This window comes from Chiloscyllium plagiosum, unplaced genomic scaffold (assembly GCF_037043375.1).
Source record: "Chiloscyllium plagiosum isolate Xiang-an unplaced genomic scaffold, Cpla_swu_hap1 HiC_scaffold_47, whole genome shotgun sequence".
NCBI lineage: Eukaryota > Metazoa > Chordata > Chondrichthyes > Orectolobiformes > Hemiscylliidae > Chiloscyllium > Chiloscyllium plagiosum.
The window spans coordinates 17,863,747-17,886,796 of NW_028270185.1; the positions used below are offsets into that span (position 1 = coordinate 17,863,747).

General features: G+C 38.3%; 1 protein-coding gene across 15 annotated transcripts in view; it reads left to right on the plus strand.

The window, feature by feature from the left end:
• LOC122542710 (ryanodine receptor 1-like) overlaps positions 1-23,050 on the plus strand; it is a 404,506-nt gene that overhangs the window by 279,044 nt on the left and 102,412 nt on the right. For 11 of the 15 annotated variants that reach the window (XM_087983940.1, XM_087983944.1, XM_087983942.1 and 8 more), the window contains 6 exons: positions 1,087-1,327; positions 3,544-3,631; positions 6,220-6,312; positions 8,074-8,091; positions 17,792-17,962; positions 20,251-20,310. In XM_087983940.1, the coding sequence (XP_087840066.1) occupies positions 1,087-1,327; positions 3,544-3,631; positions 6,220-6,312; positions 8,074-8,091; positions 17,792-17,962; positions 20,251-20,310 (671 nt within the window). The remainder of the gene's footprint in view (positions 1-1,086; positions 1,328-3,543; positions 3,632-6,219; positions 6,313-8,073; positions 8,092-17,791; positions 17,963-20,250; positions 20,311-23,050) is intronic. The other 4 variants (XM_087983941.1, XM_087983948.1, XM_087983954.1 and 1 more) reach the window with 1 other exon arrangement.

Below are 23,050 nucleotides of genomic sequence, written 5' to 3' on the forward strand. Positions count from 1 at the left end.
GCAGATTGCAGGGGGACTTGGATAAACTGCAGAATTAGGCTGAGAGGTGGCAAATTCAGATAAATGTGAGGTGATTCACTTTAGGAAGAATAACAGGAAGGCAGAATACTGGGTCAATGAAAAGATTCTTGGTAGTGTGGATGTGCAGAGATATCTTGGAGTCCATGTACATAGATCCCTGAAAGTTGCCACCCAGGTTGATAGTGCTGTTAAGAAGGCATACAGTGTTAGGTTTTATTGGTAGAGGGATTGAGTTCCGGAGCTGTGATGTCATGCTGCAACTGTACAAAACAGTGGTGCGGCCACTCTTGGAATATTGTATACAGTTCTGGTGACCCCATTACAGGAAGGATGTGGAAGCATTGGAAAAGGTGCAGAGGAGATTTACCGGGTTATTGCCTGGTCTGGAGCGAAGGTCTTATGAGGAAAGGCTGAGGGACTTGGGTCTGTTCTCTTTGGAGAGAAGAAGGCTAGGAAGGGATTTAATAGAGACATACAAGATGATCAGAGGATTAGATAGGGGAGACAGCGAGAGTCTTTTTCCTAGGATGATGACATCAGCTTATACGAGGGTGCATAGTTACAAATTGAGGGGTGATAGATTTAAGACAGCTGTCAGAGGCAGGATCTTTATACAGAGAGTGGTAAGGGCATGAAATGCCCTGCCTGCCAATGTAGTTAACTCAGCCACATTACAGGCACTTAAACAGTCCTTGAATAAGCATATGGATAATGGTGGGATAGTGTGGAGAGATGGGATTAGATTAGTTCACAGGTCGGCACAACATCGAGGGACGAAGGGCCTGTTCTGCGCTGTTATGTTCTATATGTACTTTTCATTATAAATAATTTCCCCTGTTTTGCACCAAACTTAATGTTTTCAAAATCCACAAGGTCACTATGTCAAGGAAGCCTGAAATTGTATTAATGTAGATTTTTGTTGCATCTTTATCTGACTATAATATGTATATGTATATATTAAATGGTATGGGAAAAAAAGCCAAAAGAAAGAATGTTAAAGTTTACACCATTTTTACGTACGATACAATTCATCTCTTTCTGCATATTTTGTTTCACTCCATCCAGTTTTTGCTCAACCAATTATCAGCAAGGCCAAACCAGAATTGCTGAAATCCCATTTTATCCCAACCATGGAAAAGTTAAAGAAGAGATCAGCGAAGGTGGTAGCTGAAGAGGATCAACTACGCATGGAGGGCAAGGGTGACATTGTGGAGAGCGAATTACTAATTCGAGATGAATTTTCTGTCCTCTGTCGGGATTTATATGCATTGTACCCTCTCCTGATTCGCTATGTGGACAATAATAGGTGAATTTGTTGTTTACCACTCACTAACTTGCTCATGCAACTAACTTTGTTTGTTTGAAACAATCCAATTTTAACGTATCCATTTACCTTAAATTTTACTTTGGATGTTCATATCTGTTCACTGGGTTTCCTAGACTTCATGAAACCCAGGAACTGAAGGAAGGCAAGTCTGACCAATCAGGGAATTTTCTTGACAGTATCATTTATAAGCTAGCAGTAGCACTAGTGCACCTCTCCAGCCCAGTACCCTTAACTGCATCTTTTTCAACAGTCAGACACCCTCAATTATCCATTATCTTTCCCCAACTATCCTTTCTCTTCCATTTACTGCCTAACATCTTTTTCCAGTTGTACCAGCTTCCCCCACTCCATCACCAGTATGTAATCACAGCTATCTAATGTTTTTCACTGCCTCACATTTTTTAAAGTACCCCTTCTCCATTCATCCATTTATATCTTCGCTTCTCTCCCGCTTCCCCTGTCAATGAATTCACCCACAATTTACCTTTTGATGTTTCCAGCTATGGCCTGTTGCAGAAATGATGAGGAGGTGCAGATGTTTGACTGGGGTGGATAAAATTAAAAACCTCACAATGCCAGGTTATAGTCCAACAGGTTTATATAGAAGTACTATTCGGAGCACTGATCCTTCGTCAGGTAGCTACCTAATGAATGAGCAGCATTCCGAAAGCTAGTGCTTCCAAATAAACCTGTTGGACTATAACCTGATATTGTGTAATTTTTAACTCTTGCAGAAATCCTTCGCACATGACAGCTAGTCGGCCTCCGATCAGGTTGGCTGGCTAACTGACAGTTGGAAAACATCGTCAAAACACTTAACAGAGGTCCTACCTTTGTATTTGACAAGCACTCTTGGAAATCTGTACTTCACACAGCATTCAAAAATAATAGACTTGTAAAGACTACAGCTCCACTATCACATCTTCAAAACCATAATGTTTGAAGAACGTGTGTTATGATATGTGTAAACTCCCCTACTTAATTTAAGCCAACAACACAGAAAAGATTTATCCCTTATAATAATCTGTGAAAATTCGAGAGGCCGAGAACTATCCCAAAGGCCACTATTTAAAGTAAAAATTAACAACTTTATTTCTTAAAGTATAACAGAATAATTAACTAACAACTATTTACAACTCCTTTCTCTCACCTCTCTTTTACCTTCCCCTTCTACAGTACTAGTCCGATAAAACCCCCGATTATGATTTACCAAAAATTCAAATTTCAAAACCAGCCAGCTGTAGAGTCTTCTCTTTATATCTTCCTCTGTCTTCTTCTTCTTGGGGATTTCTGTTTCACAGGTCACTCATCAATAAAGGTACCTTTAAAGGAGCTATTTACCAGGCAATCTGTACATGCTGGCAGCTTGACAGTTCTCCTCCCACTGTTCAATGTTTCCCAGTCTTATACCCCAAAGCATTGGATTGTCTCATTTTTTAAAAAAATATTGTCAATATACTAAATTCAAACTTGATTGGAGGTTAGTATTTTGGGGTATAATTTAAACTGATTGGCCGAATTTGAATTTGTGTTGTCATCTGCAGCATTAGCTGCTTGACCAAAAGGTTACATTATATCTTGTTCAGAACACTTGGTGATGTATCAGGTAGTCCTGCTAGCTTTTAACTCTCTTAAAGGTACAGTACACCCACAGCTTTATAACATATGACCACAATGACTCATCCTATGGCAAACCACTGTGGGTGTGCATCTGTTTGGAGCCCTACCAAGCATTATAAAGAGGACATTGAATTTTGCTTAATGTTTTGACTAGATCTAGAGCTGCAATATTATTGTACAAAAAAAAAACAAATTTTATTGAGGGTGTTTAAATCACTGAATGTCAGAGCATTGAGAATCAAAGATAAAGCAGAAAATTATTTTTGTAATGAAATTTGCTGCAAAGAAGTTGTTTGGTAGTCATTGATCATCAGATTAAAAGTAATTAATTAATATTTATCGAGTAATAACTTGCACTTTATTATTTAGAAATTAGTTCATTTTACAGCAAAGGTAGCATTTGTGTTGATTTTTAAACAGTGTATTAATGTTAATTAATATGCATTTTGCTGAGAGTTTTCATCACACCTAGTTTATTTCATTTTTTGGTAGTTATAGCAAAGTACATCTTTCCTTTTCAGAAAAATATCTGACCTTCTTTATGTTGTGACTTTTGGTTTTGTTTATATTTACAGGGCACAGTGGTTAACGGAACCAAACCCTGATGCTGAAGAGCTCTTCAGAATGGTGGGAGACATCTTCATATTGTGGTCAAAGTCACATGTAGGTTATTCAGTTTTCATCAAATCAAAATTATGAGGCTCTACCCAATGCTAAATTTCTTCATTAACTTATCTCTCTTATGTGTCTTTTACTTATAACTTAATTATGGTATAAAAATAGCATTTAGTATATACAGTGAAGAAATGTCTGTCAGCTTTGAAAAAGTAATATTTTCAAAATTACTCCAGAGCCCTCAGTATGAAGTACTTAAAGCCCACTGGCAAACTCTTTCGGTAATCTTCAGCTTCTGTTCTTCAAACTGTTATTCCAACACAGTACATCTATATAATGATTTGTATGCATATCCCAGAACATGATTTTCCCAAGTTTCATTTGTCCAGGCAATGAATAATGTTGAAAGGGTTGCTGTTGACAGCTCCTTTTAAATAAACAACATCCAGTGTAACCTGAAGTAAAAGGAATATCAGAAAAGATTCTGAAGTTAAGTTGAGAAATACAAGTAGAAATTGGGGTACTATATTTTCCAATAATGCAGCTTCTAAAACAACTAATTGCATTTTCCATAAGGCTGTATTTGCTGCGCACACAACCACAGGGAGTGCATTCAGAGACGCATTGCCTGTGAAATCATTGTTCGTGATGCCACAGTTTACTGGTTGTTTCAGTAACTAGGGATGGCCCAAACTACTACACTGATTCAGTTTCCCTGATTGTTCAGTGAATGAGTACTTCTCATAGAGTGATATTAGCAATAAAATTTACGTCTAGTGATTTTAAAAAAATGCATGTGCCTGGTCCCCACTCCATGTTGCACTGCCATGACTGGTATGCTGATCTGGAGTGGGGGGTAGAGTACCTATGGGCAAAGTGAGTGATAATTCCCAATTCCTGGACAATATGGGCACCTTGAGTTCCAGGCCCACATCAATGCCATAAACAGCGCAGAGCTCCTGTCCCAGTGTGTGGCAAGAGATATACCTATTTCCAAAATAGATCTGTTAAGCCAGTGTAGGAGAAAAGTGCTGCAGATGCTCGAATCTGTCCTGAAAATAAAACATGCTGGAGATCACAGCGGGTCAGGCAGCATCCATAGAAAGGGAGCAAGCTATCGTTTCGAGTCTACATAACTCTTCATCAGAGCTGAGTGTGAAGGGGGCAGTATATATACAAATAGTTGGCGGGGGGTGGTGGGTAAGTGTTGGAATGCTGTTAAGCCAATGGCCCACTCCTGTTCATGATACCTATGTTATCATGATTGTATTGAAAACTTAACTATATATCATAAGCATTTTCTGTCAGTTTGGCAGTAGAATTTTATCTATGAATATCCTATCTGAAGCGGTATGACTGCCATTCAGTAGCTTATTTCTATTTAGATTATTTTCCAATACTTCTGATTATTGATGTCATAGATTCTTGATAATCGTGGTCAGATAATTGAGTCTCTAACTGACAAGCTTGGATGTTTTCCATCTTGAATGTGGGAGCCACATTTATTCATCCGTAATCGTTAAGCTTTAGACATGGCCACCAGTATTTTACAGATGTTTTCCCATATCAAAGTGTTCTGCTTATTGTGTAGTTTCAACTGTTTTGAGAGATTCTTGGAACTTAGAAATAACTGGGGAAACACCAGGATTTAACACTGCACAAACAAGCAAAAAATATGGCTCCTTTATTAAACAATGCTGTTGTTCATACAGCTTCATTCTCTGCCTTTATTATGTATATAAACTTTGAGTGAACACTATATATAAATTACTATTTCAAAATAGTACAGCATTACAGTCTCAATCCATCTGTCCTAGCACTTACAGATGATCACTCACTACAGCTACACAAAAGTTCTGCTTTACTAACATAAAAGTCCTGAAGGACCCAATTTGTGGGGTTTGCAATTAGAATATTGTGAGTTGCAAAGCCTCAAAAAGAAATTAATATTTCCTGTTCATCCTCATTTTCAATTCCTTATGGATTTTTAATAGTTTTTAGGGTAGTTACTGTATTTCAGAGCAAAATGCAAACTAGCAAAGAGCAAACTAAAAATAAAAACAAATAGTTCTGAGGAAGGGCCACTGGACCTGAAATGTTAACTCTGATTTCTCTTCACAGATGCTACCAGACCTGCTGAGTTTTTCCAGCAATTTCTGCTTTTGTGTCTGACTTAGAGCACCCACAGTTCTTTTGGTTTTTAAAGAGCAAACTAAGTCTCATTCAGCCCCATAAACTTAATTGACTTCTGGTTTAAAACAATATGGAAGACTAAGGTAGCATGTTGATCTGATGAGATAATTAGAGAGTACAGTCACAACACTTTTTTTCCCTTGAGTATGCAAGGTTGGGTCCAGCTTTTAGATTGAAGCAGTCACAGTTGTGCTGGCAAGATAGACACATAATTAGATAGACTTTGGTATAGATATATCAACAAAATGGAAGTGCAGTTTTACAACTGAACATTTAAGTTTCCTAACAAATTGGTATTACTATTGATTTGCTGTAATTGCAGAATCTTTGTATGAAACATATACAAATTATCAAAGCTTGTATAACTGAAACTAGTCCCTAGACATTGTGAGCCAGTTGTATAAACTGCCTCTGCTCCTTAATGATTTCTTGTTTTCTCTCAGAATTTCAAACGAGAAGAGCAGAACTTTGTGGTGCAAAATGAAATCAACAATATGTCGTTTCTCACTGCAGACAGCAAAAGCAAGATGTCCAAGGTAAGGCATCACCTTAAGCTGTAGGATTTTGTCTAAACAAGTGACGCAGTGATTTGTAGAAATGTTTTGGAGATACAATTTGATGTGGTATATTTAACCACAATGTTGAAGTGCAGTACAGAAAGTGATATGTTTAATGCAAGTGATAGGTGTAGCTGAGTGAGAGGATGTTCATTTGATACATCTTTAAATAAAATCCAATCACTTTTGACGACATGAAATGTCAGTCACCTTGAGGCCAATGATTATACTGTACCTTTTTTCTTGCGAGTATTAGAATAATACGATATATTTACTTTTTTGAGGCCGCATTCACTCTTTTGTAGATCTTTATTCAGATCAATATCATAAAACACATCCTCGTGTAAAATCTTCAATTTTGTTTTCTAGGCGTTAAGCTTTTTGCAGTAAAATTAACTTTTCAAATGGTGGCAGTTGATAGAAATTCCAAACTGAGAAGTTGAAGTGCACACTCATAAACTAATAAAAGATTCAAAACACAATCATAATTGTTTTATAATCCTCCTTCCTAGTCTCTCATTGCTCGTTGCTCCATCTTTTTATTATTTTTAGCCTTGTTTTTTTTTAACATAAGCTATTCTAAACATTTAACCAGCTACCAAATCCTCCTGACTACCACTTCCCATTTTAGAGAAGAAACCAAGTTTCCTTTTCCACAATTGGCCAACAGTCAGTTTTGAGGACTGTTAATTTCAACAAGTTAAAAGTAATTTGACAAATTATTTTGCTCATAATTGTGTTATCTCGTGGAACTCATTTTTATGTATCAAAACAGAAAGAAACTCTGAAGATCCAGGTAAGGTAAGTATATTTGTAGTGCTGGAGTAATAACAATTATAATCACAATCTAAATCTTTCTGAACCTCGAACATGGGACATTAGGAAGTCTGATGTGAGCTGAAGGATGTGAACAATATGAGGTCAAATAATCACAGCTGGAGATTGTTCTACTTGACATGTCCACACTGGCTCTCTGCAAGAGCAACTCAGCTAATCCAATGCCCTCATCCTTTTCACTTTTCCAACAAGCTTTTTCTTTTCAGATAATCCTAGTCCAGCAACAATACCACTGCACCACTTCCCTCCACCCCTAATCATGCAATTATCAGTGCAGGTTGAGAAATATGTCAACAGGTTTAGTAAAGGTTACCTTTTCCTCCTTCTAAGCTTTTGTTCCTGCTGTGGTTAATAGCATCTGCCCTAAACTGTGCTGCTGTTTGAATATGACGTGAAATTCATCATTAATACACTCACTATTGCTGTGCAAATAATCCATGAGTGTCAGGTTCAGAATCTGTATGCTTACTGGGATGACTATATTAATGGGTCACTTACAAATCAATTACTGAACTCTTTTACCCTTGGACAGTGCACTGTAATTTACTGCTGTAGAATTAAATAGCTGACAATTCGACAAGTTTAATATAAGAGATTAACTTGTGTTGAATTTGAAATTTAGGATATTAATTTAGTTTACATGTTAGGTATGTATGGAATTCAGTTCCTAAACTGATATATTTTACAAGGCCTCAAAGCCAAAACCGTTTCTGTAAATTTCCGGCTAAAGCTGCTAGTTAGATTTGTGTTATGTATTTCATGCATTCTGTACAGGTTTGATATATTGCCATATTTTACAACACCTATGCTGTGGTTTGTAAATAAGTAAATTCACTAATAATTTGCTAATTTCATATCTTTTTTCTGGCATATTGATATCTGCGGTCGTGTCTGCCTGAATAGGCTGGAGAGGATGGACAGGTCAGAGGGCATGATGATATAAATGTGCATCCGCTGTGCAGCTAGCTTCGCACTGCTGATGGCATTCCCCTGGATCTCCTGCTAAGGCCCTCTGATTAGCCATGCTGTTTTAGTTTCTATCACCAGGCTCTTGGAATTGGGAAGAGTTTTATTGATTTAAATAATAAACCATTATATTTCTAAACATTTAGACAGATCAATGTCTGCTGGCATTGGGAAACCAAAAATTGTTATTCAGAAGCCACTGTCTAATTGAGCAATTTCAGACTGGTGACAGAATAGACTAAGTGTGACTGGCTATATAATGTTAGGCTTAGCTATTAAATTAAGATAGCCATCAGCCACTGGCAAGCAAGTTTAAAAACAGCACTACAAAGAATATCAATATTTTTACGTGATTAGAGGAGTTATTAAACCTGTAACGGTCTGCGAAAGCCACTGCAAGTGTTGATAAATGCTTTGGTTGTCAGCTCTAGCATGTTGCTTTCAGTTGTTAGCAAAATTAGTTTTTGTTTTCAAAATGTGTTCACCTTATAAATGTCTGAGTTAGGAATTAATAACAAAAATAATTATTTATAAATGTACAAGTAACAAAATATAAAGTGTCTCATTTAGTAATTAAGGATTGAGGAACTGAAGGGGTGCATCCAAAAACCCAAAGTTTCATTTTTAGTTGAAAATAAAAAATACTGGAAATACTCAAAAGTGAGGCCACATCTGTGAAAAAGCAAAGAGTTAATGTTTCAGCTTAATTATCTTTCAATAGAGCATTTGAATTTACAGATATTTAAACAACATAAACTGTTTGGTGGCACGGTGGCTCAGTAGTTAGTGCTGCTGTCTCTCAGCACCAGGGACCCGGGTTCAATTCCAGCCTCAGGCGACTGTCTGCGTGGAGTTTACACATTCTCCCCAAAGCTGTGTGGGTTTCCTCCAGGTGCTCCGGTTTCCTCCCACAATCCAAAGATGTGCAGGTTAGGTGAATTGGCCATGCTAAATTGCCCATAGTGTTCAGGGATGTGTAGGTTGGGTGCATTAGTTGGGGTAAACATAGGGTGGGGGAATGGGTCTGGGTGGGTTACTCTTCAGAGAGCTGGTGTGGACTTGTTGGGCCGAAAGGCCTGTTTTCACACTGTGGGAATTCCAATTCTAATTTATTTCAGTATATTTGCAGTGTTTGTTGATATCTTTACCAGCAGAACTTGAAATTTCTTTGGACTAAGTAACGTATAGAGATTGCTGATTTTTTTTCATGGGATGTGGGCTTCACTGGCTAGGCCAGCAATAATTGCCCATCCCTAATTGCCCAGGAAGTCACTTGTAGGCCAGACCAGGTGAGAACGCCACTTTCCTTCCGTAACGGATGTTGGTAAACTAGATTTTTTTTCCAATGATTGGCATTGGTTTCATGTTCTTCATAGGACCTTTTAATTCCAGATTTTTAATTGAATCCAGAATCCCCAAGGAGACGGGATGACCTCATAGTAGTATCTCTGGACTCTTAATTCAGAAACCCAGGTAGTGTTCTGGGACCCAGGTTTGAATCCTGCATGGCACGTGGTGGAATTTGAATTCAATAAAAGGCAGCAATTAAAAGTCTAATGATGACCATTAATCCATTGTTGATTGTCAGAAAACCCCATTTGGTTTACTAATGTCCTTTCGGGAAGGAAACTGCCGTCCTTACCTGGCCTGACCTACATGTGAATCCAGACCCGCAGCAAATTGGTTCCTCTGGGCAAGTAGGAATGGGCAATAAATGCTGGTCTACCTAGTCATGCCCACATCCCAAATACATTTTAAAAAAGAGAATGACCCTATAAAACTCAGGGATCATGTCAAGTATAAGCTCCTGACAGGGAACTATTTTACGAGCCCAAGGACCAATCCCACAATCACATCATTGAAAAAGCCAAGCAATATTTTAACCCAGCAAAATTGCATAAGCATCCAGTTTATGTTATGTAGGTCACTATCTAGTCAATGTCAAAAGAAGGCAGTTATAACTCTCACATTATACAATGTGCATAAGTTACTCTGTGATTTAACCAGCATTCAGCACTTTCCATTGAGCTTCATATTTCTACTCCCATTTCTCTTTGTTTTACTCATCCACAAGATATGGGCTTTGCTGACTGCAACAGCATTTATCATCCATCCATATTGCACTTGGGAAGGTGGTGTACAGCTGCCACCTTGAACCCATTTGATGGATGTACATTGACAATTTGGTTATGCAGGATGATCCAGGAATTTGACTCAGCAACACTGAATTAACGGTAATATACTTCCAAGTCAGGAAGGTGAGTGGCTCAGGTGGTGGTCCTTCATCAAAGCAATTCCAAGTGACTCCATTAGTTCACTGGCAGCTCCTTCTATGTGCATAAGAAAGTCGAGGTGCAGAGATGTTTTAAAATGAGCATGGCCCAATTCTTTGTAAACCTTTGTAAACACTGATCAAGAAAGACCTTTTTTTAACAACCAACTTTCACCATTGTTAGACTAAAGAACCAGAGGCTATTTATATGATATTGTTAAGCATTAATTTGTAATCTTCTTTATTACTATAAAATGCATGAACATTCCCTCATTTTTAGATATTTATTCTATTTATTTTTCTGATATTACCCTAAATATGAAATGAGGGTAACTTCTAACAGTAAAGAAAAAAACTTGGATTATAAGTGAGACAGGAGAAAGTGAGGTCTGCAGATGCTGGAGATCAAAGTTGAAACTTTATTGCTGGAACAGCACAGCATGTCAGGCAGCATCCAGGGAACAGGAGATTCGACGTTTCGGGCACAGGCCTGAAGAAGGGCCTGTGCCCGAAACGTCGAATCTCCTGTTCCCTGGATGCTGCCTGACCTGCTGTGCTGTTCCAGCAATAAAGTTTCAACTTATAAGTGAGACAGCCAATTTGTGTTTGTTTATATTGTGCCACTGACACAAGAATTTCAATCCCGCTGTGGGTTTCAATGACCTATAATATAACGATTCACTGCACTTCACCTAAAAACCAATAGGCCTGTGGTTGCTATCTGTGCATATTGAACACACTGATCATGTTTTCAGAACATTTTCAAAATGTGCCCCAAAAATTATTTGAGACTTTAACTGCTTGTTGATAGTTCAGATTGCTACAGAATCATTGTTTGTCACTCATTCGCAGTGACTCTTGTAAGCAGATTTTGCCCCATATGTTACACAAGTATTTGCCTTCTGCAAAGTTGATATGTCACATTAAGTCTTGATTACATTGTACAGGTTATGAACGCAGATCAGAGTGTTCTTTACAACCTAAGGTTCTTTGTATACATAGTATGAAGAATAAAAGCGGGAATGGTACATTGATTCCACTAACAGCACCAAGGGGTCGAAGTTGCCCTGTTCTCAGGAGTAGACTTTTTCCATGTCTCATTTTCTTTAATAACCTAATTTTGATTAGATTAGATTCCCTACAGTGTGGAAACAGGCCCTTCGGCCCACAAGTCCACACCAACCCTCCAAAGAGAAACCCACCCAGACCCATTCCCCTACATTCACCCCACAAAATTCTAAAGATTGATCATTGTTCTTCTTGCCACAGCAGCCTACTCAGTCTGAGTTACTGGTGAGGATATTAGGGTTGTAGGACCAAATCAGGATGATCAAGTTCGAGACAGATTAGTCACAACCTAATTGACTAGTGGTGGAACAAACACAAAGACCTGAATGGCCTTTTCCTGTTCCTTTGTTGGCCAGACATTTCACTCGTGAACATTTTGAAAATAATTTAACACCCACAGTAGGTGGATTAAGGTAGGGTGGGATATATAGTATTGTAGAAGTCTCAAACCTGACCCTGACCCAACCATTTTTGTGTTTTAATGGGTTTGAGTCAAAGGGTAGCAGTCAACCCATTCCTGCGAATGGGGAAGCTCACATAACTGTTGTAATGAGGCTAAGAGCCTCACGTTGTCAGCTTAATACTAACCAATTGGATTTCATATACCTTGGGAAATCCTAATTCATAAACTGTGTCCACTAGTTCTAGGTTCTTTGACAACAGGAAACATCCTTTCACTATTCATGATCTTATGTGGTTCAATAAGATCACTTGTCATTCCACTGAATATAGACCAAGCCTATTCAACTCTTCTCCATAAACCAACCATTTACTTCTCTGAACAGCTTAAAATACAGTTTTATCCTTTCTTCCATCAGGACACTAAACTGTCTGCAGCATTCCAGACACTGCTTCACTATGGCCCTACATGAATGTGTCTATAATTCCCTACTTTTATAAACCATTCCCCTTGCAAAAATTGCATTCGTCCATTTACCTTCCTAATAATCTGCTTCACCTGCATATTAACATACTAAATTTTTGTGATTCGTTTATTCTTGATGCTAAATGCCTTTTTTAGCATTCTGCCTGCAGTTACACGAGCAAGTGTGAACAGTGAAAGGATCATTAACCTTGAGTATGTTTTCCTTCCAACGGGCAGAATGGGTTTTCTACCTTGTGTGGAGTTTAATTTCACCCAAAGAATGAAGAAGGCAACATTTGGAGAAATTCAACATCCATTTTACTCAGCCCCTGCAGAATTCCTAAGCCACAAAATCAGTTGCAAGCTTCCCAGTACAACAGTGCACAATTATTTGTTCTTATTCCTGGCATTGTTCTAGTTTTCCTCAGTGAAGCTAACCATTTCTTATTAGCTTGATCTGAATACATCAGATTGGTTGGTATAGTGTCACAAACCCTCTTCTAAATATCTTAATCCAGACCTTGGCCCCAAAGCGCTTTTTTTCCTGTGATTTCATATTGGTGGAAGTATCTTTTAAACATGATTTTAAAAATTGCAAATATATTCAGACTTGGAGCGCATCTAAGCTCATTATAGTGCGTGTAGAAAATAGGTTACTGTTTTATTTCTCTAACTATAGAAATTATATAGTGAGAGTGAATTATTTCCTACAACACTCCAGAGACAGCATCTATGATAAAACAGCTCTCTTGATTGGCACCCAATTCACCACTTTCAGTATTCACTCACTTTACCACTAATGTGCAATGGTAGCAGCCTGTACAATGTACAAGATACAGTGTCAAAGTTTACTAGGACTCCTTCAACAGCCCCTTCCAAATCTGTGATCTCAACCCCTTAAAGGACTAGGACAGCAGAAGCTTAGGAACACCACCTACAAGTTTTCCTTGAAGCCATGCACCATCTTGAGTTGGAACTATATCACTGTTCTTCGACTGCTGCTGTGTCAAAATCCTGGAACTCTCTTTGTACCAGCACTGCGGTGTCCTACGCCCCAAGAATTGCACGAAGGCAGGTCACCACCCTCTTCTGGACAATAAGGGATGCATGGTAAATGTGGCCCAATTATTGGCACCCGCATCCCCTGAATGAATACAACAAAAGATGAACACTGGCTTCAGGGTGTTATAATTTTGCTACTTGCCATTAATGACCTATCAAAAAGCAAAATTGGATAAACTACTGTCTAACACTTCATCTAAATCATGCCAATTACACTGAAATGGCATTGTACAATTGTAGGATAAACAAAGTAAAATAAATGGATGAATATTGTGAAAATACCAGATAGGAAATTTAATGCATGTTACTGCATTTCGAGGTCACTATTGCGTAGGATGTTTTGACTCCAAATTATGTTTATTTTTGAGAAAGATTAATTGCAAAAAAAAGCTCAATGAAAAGTTGAAAAGGCCAAACTTTTAGTGCTTTTAAATCTGTGTAAGATCTACATTAATTGAATATGTTGGCTTCTATTTTACATGCAATTATATTTAAACTATGTCATTAAATTTTACAAATTAGGGTTTACATCATGGCATGCTATATTGATATTCCTGACAGTGAAAATGCTTTCTGAATGCCATTCATCACAACAGTAAGCTGCAATAATGATGATCCGTGTGAAAAGGCACAAAGATATTGAGTTCGGAACCCATAATTAGCATTCCAAGTAGGACAAAGTGTGTTTAGTTACAGAGAAAAAAACAAGATTTTAAAGATCCCTAATAATGTAGTTAACACTCAATAACAAACTTGAAATTCATAGATCACACAAAATGAGTGATAGAGATTTGAGAGCAATTTAAGCTTGACTTGCCTTTTATATTATTGATTATCTGATTGTTTAATACCTTCTTTGAGTATGAGCTTTCTTTGAGTAAATACTGCAAATTTGCTGTATAAACCACAGCATCCTCAATTTGGGTTAAAACCAAGATGCAAAGCATTATATAAATAATGTTCAAGTATTTCCCAACTGAAGGGGGCAAGCCTGAACTGCTGATTGCACCTTAATGACGAATGCTTAAAAACTCGTGACGTTGGGAATTGCTGTATTGTTTAATTTCTGTTTCCAAACAAACTAATTAAATATTAGTGTCATAATTGTACATTTAATCATGTAAGGTGCTTCAGGAAAAGTGTAGAATCATTATATATACAATATAAAATACTGCAGTTGACTCCCAGTTTAGCTACCATGTTTAGACTGAATAAAGTTATGCCTTTTGCTGGGGTAAATGCTTTAGGTGTTGGAGAGCTTGACCTGATGTATACATAGTGATATTTGAAGAGTGCTACTTAGTTTATGTGGTTAAATGTACTTTAAAAGAGTCAGCACTACTTTACCTTTTAAATCTACAATATAACACACAAAAGGTTTATGGATCACTAAACCGAACTTAATAAATTCATTAACATCAGTTTTTACATATATAATTACCAAGAAAAAGTGGACTAAGCAAACTTTAAATGAACGGCATGTTTGAACCTTCAGTTCTCAGTTTGGCTGCATTATTTTCGATTGCAATTCCAAAGTACACAGGGTAAAATTGATCTGTGGCAGTTGCAACATAAGAGTTCTAATGAACCAGCAGTCTCTTTATTTTTGTTACTTGGAATTCATGGCACAGAAAAGGGCCATTTGGCTTGACCAATCCATAGCAGGTGAAGGTGGTGTTGAAGAGATAAGGATCTGAAGCAGGGTCTTAAAAATGATGCTGATTTCCTGTTTTGCACTGCCATTAGACACTAATTCACCCCCATAGTTCATCAACAAACTATTTGGTTTTCAAACTAAATAACAACTTTAATCCTATCATTGTTCTTTACTAAATTTGATATATTTGCAGACATAGTCTTATTTAGCCAAAACTTCAATCTTAATAGCAACACTTTCAATAATGATATAATTGTTGCACAGTCAGTGTTTTATCCTAATTAGGTCAATGTTTGTGCATGGAAATATTTTTCTTAATTTTTTTAAAAATGAAATATAAAACCACAGTTTAATTCTACCATAAAAGACAATGCTGAAATGCAAATCTGTTAGCATCTAAAAAGGGAAGTTGGGTAGCTGACCTCTTGTCCATTTTTTTTGTTTTCTGTTTTTCCTTCACATTTCCAGTGTTTGTGTTTCCTTGCCATAATTACAGAGCATTTGGGGAGTTGTAACAGAGGGTAAGATATGTAACATCTTATTGGTACTGCAGTCCAACCACCCAGTATTTTAACTGGGCCTGAGGAGGGATCCCTTCATTCAGGCAGCATTATTCAGATCCCCCATTATTTTAATCCCAAGATTTGTATACAGTGACAATCACGCTGGGAAACCTGGTATCAAGAGAATTGAGGGCTGGTTATAGCTGAGCAAAGTAAACTGTGGTATATTTTAATTAGTTTATTTGCAGGTAGAAAGAAGGTGAAGTATTTCCACTAAGCCCAACAAGAAAAGCTTGAGGCTGGCCCTGGCCCTGGTATCTTCCCCTTTTCTGGTTATAATGACCTTTCACTAACCTGGTCATTGCTACCAGGTCCAGGCAGACAGCTCTCCTGAAAAATAATAACTAGGACCAGACACCTAAAGTTGTCAACATGCCCATACACATGTAGCACGTTTTGCACCCTTTGTGCTGTATTATTCTCTTCGATAAAATCAGCCCAAATGACGTGAGAATTAAAAAGCAATAATGATGTGAACTAACACAGCCTGGGCTTGTTGAGATCAATAAGGCCATTGGTTTGACTTCCCAGAGGAAGCCAGTTTTAAAAATAATACACAGTGGTACTTGGAAGTGACCATACTGTTTGTACTGATCCTCCATTTTGATGTATGCAAGTTTAGTCCAGAACAGTCCATGTCATTCAGCAGTTTTATTGGTTTTTTCCTTCTGGATTTTATATATCAACCTCAGTCCTAACTCCACACACATTTGGGTAGCAAGGTGGGTTGGAAACATCTGCAGAAATTATGCTTCGGCTATTTGAATTATTTAAGGCCATAATCACCGAGACAGAGTTAATGAACCTGGCCTATGATTGGCTGACTGAACATTTCTAGAAGTGAATTGAGACCAAGTGAGAACCTGCAGCACCACTCAGGGCAGAAGTGGACCACCTCTAGGAGACCACAAAAAATAAATTTCTTTTCAGGGACCAGGAGAAGCAGAACACCTCCTAGCTGCACAAGGAGCTATCTTTATTAAAATAAGCTGGAAATAAGTACTGAGAGGTGACTGCTGACCAGTCGAAATTCAGTTAGGCCATAACTACAATTTGGCCTATTGGTTGTAGCTGAGAGGACATGTTACAGCGGTCCTGTGTTCAGGAATGGAAGGGTAGGGAATTCTTCCTTGTAGAGCTTGAAGGAGTTCAGCCTGTTATGGTCCCAGAAAGGAAATATACTACTTGTGGTCCATTCTGCAGCTGCTTCTCTTACCTGAATTGCAGAAAAGCTGCAGCAGGTTCCCCACTTACGTCTAATTTATTTCTAATTCTGTTCAGTTAGCCAATCTGGGCCCAGGTTTAATAATTATGTCTTGATGCTCATGGCCTTAAGCAGCTAAGAGTTGTTGCTGCAGTTAATTTCCACTGATCTCCACTGGAGATATAATCATCAAATGAGAACTGGTTCAGGCTCAGCTATTGTACATTTATACATTGAGTAGATCAAGAGGAAAACAACAGAGGAAAATGTTAGTCTCCTCTCCTGGGCAAAGTTGCAGGTGTTTAAAGTCCATGTTATGCCAATAATCATGAGTGAATGCATGTATGGCATTGTGTGTATAAACAGGGTTTCAGATAGGAGACTGCAGCTGACTTTAGGTTTATTTTGGAACCTACCATTTCTTTTCAGGTTTGTGAATAATCTAGTGACAAATTTATTTTTGTTAATTAACAGCTGACTGTATTTATGATTTGAATTCTTATCTTAGATATCTATTATATGGGCATTATTGTTATGATTGCAGTCACTGTGAAGGATATTTTCCAATCATTAAGGTAAAGATGTTACACCCAGATGAAAACATCACCAATAGCTGTGATTCCCAAAGCATTTTAATCCCAAATAAACCTATAAAATACATAGACTATCGTACCAGATAATGGTTGGTTATTGCACTTAAATTTCAATTATGTTCAGAAGTTGAAGGATAACAACATTAATGAAAGGGTAACCAGCATTGATGTAATGTCCTGTATATTTCATTTTGAGAGTGACACCTATTGGAGATGTTTCATAAGAATATAGTTGTGTACACAGGCAGTTCTTTTTGATAACATACTTTTGCACCTGCAACTTCGGATGTGCACCTAATCTGTTAGCCAACTAATGATGCTGCACATAATTTGAATGTGATTTTGTAAACCATTTTCACTGTTAACTTCAGTCTGGAGGATCTGACCAGGAAAGAACAAAAAAGCAGAAAAGAGGGGATCGTTACTCCGTTCAGACATCACTGATTGTAGCAACCCTTAAAAAAATGCTTCCTATTGGCTTGAACATGTGTTCACCTGCTGACCAAGAGTTGATTAACATAGCCAAAACAAGATATGCCCTGGTAAGTGCTAAACTCTTAGTATATCTTTATATCTATGGAATGCTTGATAATAATATTTCCATGTGCTTTTGTTAAGAAAGGAGTCATGAAATAGTTGGTGATATGGCAGAACCTACGTGTTGCTGTGAAAAGAATCGGCCTTCTGAAGCTTATCGGCATCCTTTTTTTTGATGCAGTGTAAATTGTTGCCCCCACTGAAATGTGGTATTCTTGCACCTGTTCTGATGAGTGCAAGACAAAATGATCTAACAGTGTGTCATTTGCTTTCAGCGAAGTAATAATTATAGGTCCATCATTTTCAATGGCCTGACTGTATAGTGAATCAATTCAACATCAGTAAACTACTAGATTAACAGTAAAATACAAGACACCAGATGTTAATGCAATACTCTAAGATGGGCACGTAGAAAACCGGAATTCTCGCTTTTAGTCATTGTGCCTTAAACAAACAAATATATGTATTGAAACAGATATAATTAAAGATGAGCTCTTAAGAAGTATTAGAAAAGTTTAAATTAAAACATTGTGGACAGAGTTATAAGTTTTTTTTGTCTTTCTACTGATCGCTATTTATAGCAGATCATAAATCAATTCCCTATATATGTCAATCTTTTTCCTAAACAAGAGGATTCTTAAGATGACAAGATAAAAATATTGAAGTATTTAAAATATCAAACTGTTTATATGGATGTTAGGGGGAAAGAAATGGATCAGGCTCTGTTATGATACCTTCTGCAGTTGACTTACCACCATCCTTACCACCACTTAACACCAGTGGTGTTCCACAGGGCTCTGTCCTTGGGCTTCTACTGTTTGTAATTTTTATTAATGACTTGAATGAGGGGATTGAAGGATGGGTCAGCAAGTTTGCAGACAAAGGTTGGAGGTGTCGTTGACAGTATAGAGGGCTGTTGTAGGCTGCAGCGGGACATTGACAAGATGCAGAGATGGGCTGAGAGGTGGCAGATGGAGTTCAACCTGGATAAATGCAAGCTGATGCATTTTGGAAGGTCAAATTTGAAAGCTGAGTACAGGATTAAAGATAGGATTCTTGGCAGTGTGGAGGTTCAGAGGGATCTTGGTGTGCAGGTACATAGATCCCTTAAAATGGCCACCCAAGTGGACAGGGTTGTTAAGAAAGCATATTGTGTTTTGGCTTTCATTAACAGGGGGTTTGAGTTTGAGAGTCATGAGATCTTGTTGCAGCTCTATAAAACTTTGGGTAGACCACACTTGGAATACTGTGTCCCGTTCTGGTCGCCCTATTATAGGAAAGATGTGGATGCTTTGGAGAGGGTTCAGAGGAGGTTTACCAGGATGCTGCCTGGACTGGAGGGCTTATCTTATGAAGAGAGGTTGACTGAGCTCGGACTTTTTTCATTGGTGAAAAGGAGGAGGAGTGGGGACCTAATTGAGGTATACAGGATAATGAGAGGCATAGATAGAGTCGATAGCCAGAGACTATTTCCCAGGGCAGAAATTGCTAACATGAGGGGTCATAGTTTTAAGCTGGTTGGAGGAAAGTATAGAGGGGATGTCAGAGGCGGGTTCTTTACACAGAGAGTTGTGAGAGCATGGAATGCGTTGCCAGCAGCAGTTGTGGCAGCAAGGTCATTGGGGACATTTAAGAGACTGCTGGACATGCATATGGTCACAGAAATTTGAGGGTGCATACATGAGGATCAATGGTCGGCACAACATCGCGGGCTGAAGGGCCTGTTCTTTGCTGTACTGTTCTATGTTCTATCCTGCGAGAATGGTTTCTAGAGGAAGGTACTAGCATTCATCCCGTGAACAACGTAGTAAGCATCTTCGAAAGAGAGCAGTTTCGTTTTTTCATTGGAGACATTGAAAAGTTTATAGCATCATCTAACAGATACTGCAGTAATAGTGGTGGCAATACATCCACAGAAGTATCTTGTCCAACAAATTCATCAATAGCATGCATACTTACGGAGCCGTATTTAAAACAGTCAAAGCGATGATACTGCAAAGATGTGACCTCGTCATTGGCCGACGTTCCCTGAGTGTGCAAGATTTGTGATTTTATTTATATGTTATAAAACAAATGCTAATGTGCTTAATACATATTGTGTACAACACTGAATTGTAAATTTAAAATGTAGAGAAGAATTGTAGATTTTAAAATCAGGATCAGATGAAAAACTGGTGAAATACAAGACACATTCAACTTCTTGGAAAGAAGTCAGAAGTTTTCAGGCAAAAGTATTGTTTTTGTGCCTATCACCTACTGATCTATTCTGTCTACTTTCTTAAAATCCTGACAGAAAGATACAGATGAAGAAGTAAGAGAGTTTCTTCAGGGTAATCTCCACTTGCAAGGAAAGGTACGAATATATAATCTCAAAATGAGAGAAATAATCATTCAACTTTATCATTAGTTTCAATTTATTTCATAATTTACTGTTTCACAGTTAATTATAATAGCTATAATGATTACATCATCTCACTGAGAACAGATTTCTTGTAATTGTACTGGGGCCATTCGGATGATCTGCTTCAAATTCATAGGAACGTACAGAGAAATATAGGGACATGGTTAGGCCATTTGGCAGTTCAGGCCTGCTGCACAATTTGTAAGAATGTTGCTGATCTGGTTGTGGTGTCAACTTGCCTGTCTGATCCCCACAACCCTTAACCCCTTTGTCTATCAAAAATCCAACCAGTTCAGCCATGGCTAAACTCAACAACCTAGCTACCACCACTTTCCAGGGAACTGAATTCCACCGACTAACAATCTTCTAATAGAAAAAAGATTCCCTTCATCGCCATCATAAAATGGCTGTCTTATTCTTAATATTTGTCCTTCACATTCCCCCACAAGAAGAGAGATCCTCCTGGGTCCCACCCAATCAAGTCCCATGAGGATCTTGTTTGTTTCAATAAGATCACCTTCTTGTAAACCCCAAAGCCTATTGGCAGAATCTGTTCAACCTTTCTTTGCCACCAGATAAAAAGCAGCAAAATTGAGTGGAGAATTGCCTGCTCCAAAAGAACGCATTCATTAATTTATGAGAGAGCACCTAATGATCTCGACCTAATAATTGGTCCCATCGTGTTAAAAACTAAAGGGAAAGAATATGAAGCTATTGTTCTGTTCTAAAGTAAAGGAACTTATCTCTCTGTCAAAGCCATTTACAGACAAAGATTTTGAAGTTAGACTTTGCAGAATTGGGGGCCAATGAACACGGGATAGGATAGAGAAGCAATAGTACAAAATGGACTGTGGTTGTGAAGATCAAATAAGTTGCACTGTAATATCCAGAAGATAGCATGGTAAACTTCGGAATAATTTTAGAGAATTGTAATTCCCTACAGCCAGACCCCCAATCTGACTCCAATCCACATACTTAGGATGCAGGATATCAACTAAACAGCTTGCAGAGGGGCAGTTTTCATTTAAATTCTCTAATTAGCCTGTGATCCTCTGAACTGACAGTCATTTTCTGATTAATCCTAACCTCCCAGGTCTTGTTCATATGGGAAATGAAGACTACTGGGTTCAGGCGATGTGAAAATCCACTTATAGGCTGGGTCCAATTTACCCACATCACCTACCCTTGCCATTGGCATCACCACAGTTTCCAAGCTCTCTCTTTCCTCACACTCTCCCTCAGCATCGACTCTTCTAATCTCCCCAGTTAGGTGCGTGCACTGACCCCAAACCTCTTCTCCATCACCAGCGTCCCCCAGCCTCCCACAACTCGCTCCACTATCCTCTCCAGCCTTCAGTGTCCCCCCAGTTCCCTAAAGAAATCCAAGTTCAAAATCTTGGCAGGCAAATGGCTTTGACAGAGGGAAGTTTGCTCTCTTCACTACATGGTGCTTGGTACCGAAAGCCAACCTACCTAACATTAAAGCACAGAGTCAGAAGTGAATCCATTCTTCTTGAGTTTCCTACCCTCAAGACGGTAGGATCCCATTCCTACCCAATGCTGGACTTTGAGCCTAGAGGTATCAAAGGTGTGAATAAACATTTCAGCTACAGGTGGTGGCTGGTGATATTCTGCAGGTATTCCAGCTGTAGAGCTGGAAATGGGCAGATTTGATGTGGCTGCCACTAAGCCCCTATTGACACCTGTGTTAGTCTATAAGGTGGTTCATGTAAAAGTGGATATGGAAAATGCTTGGTTGAGATACTTTGCCTTACATTCAGTAATACAAAGCAAGCAATCATTTAGGAAATACTGAAATGAGAATTAGATTGTTAATCAAAAACTTATTTTTGGTATTTTGATTATATGCTTATCAATATGTTTGCATTAGTTTCACTTATCCACTGTTAACTCTGTTCAGTATTATAACTGTTACTATCATAACAGAGGCATTTTTGAAAGGAATATATAGATTATTATATGGACAAGGAATATTCCTTTACAGAAAAAGAAAAATACATGCATTTATATGGTGCCTTTCAGGACCACCAATGTCCCAAAATGATGTACGGCCAATGGAGTATTTAGTATTTGAAGTGCAGTCACCATTGTATTTTAGTTTTTACTCAACAAACTCCTACAAACAGGTATATGATGATGAAGAGTCAATCTGTTTCTGTAAGATTGACAGAGGGATAAATAAAGAGTACAGCTCTTGCTGAGTGCTGCCCTGGAATGTCAGTGTGAATTCTGTACTCAAGACCTGTAATAAGGATTGAACTTGCAACCTTCCGATTCAGAGATAAGCGTGTTATCAGCTGAACGACAGCTGACAATGCTGTATTGGATCATGCTTTGCAAGAACGTTTTGAGCTTCAGTCATTACTATTTGAGTTCCCCAATTTGAAAGCAGAAGGAATCACAAAACCACAAAGTGAATTTTCACCCCATCTCAGGGACCAGGAGCTGGGAATGTAGGTCAGAAAGCTGCTTCTTGGGAAGGAGTAGGGAAGCTAACTAAAGGCTTTCACATGTATAAGCTGTTAACTGGCATGGAGACAGGTTTTATGCACAATTAAGGACAGCAGGCAAGCAGGCTGTCGAAGCTGGATGGCCAATCAGAGACCTTCTAGCTTCAGAGAAGCACCAGGCGAGAGCACATGGTATATAACAGAGAGAGTACCTAAACAGG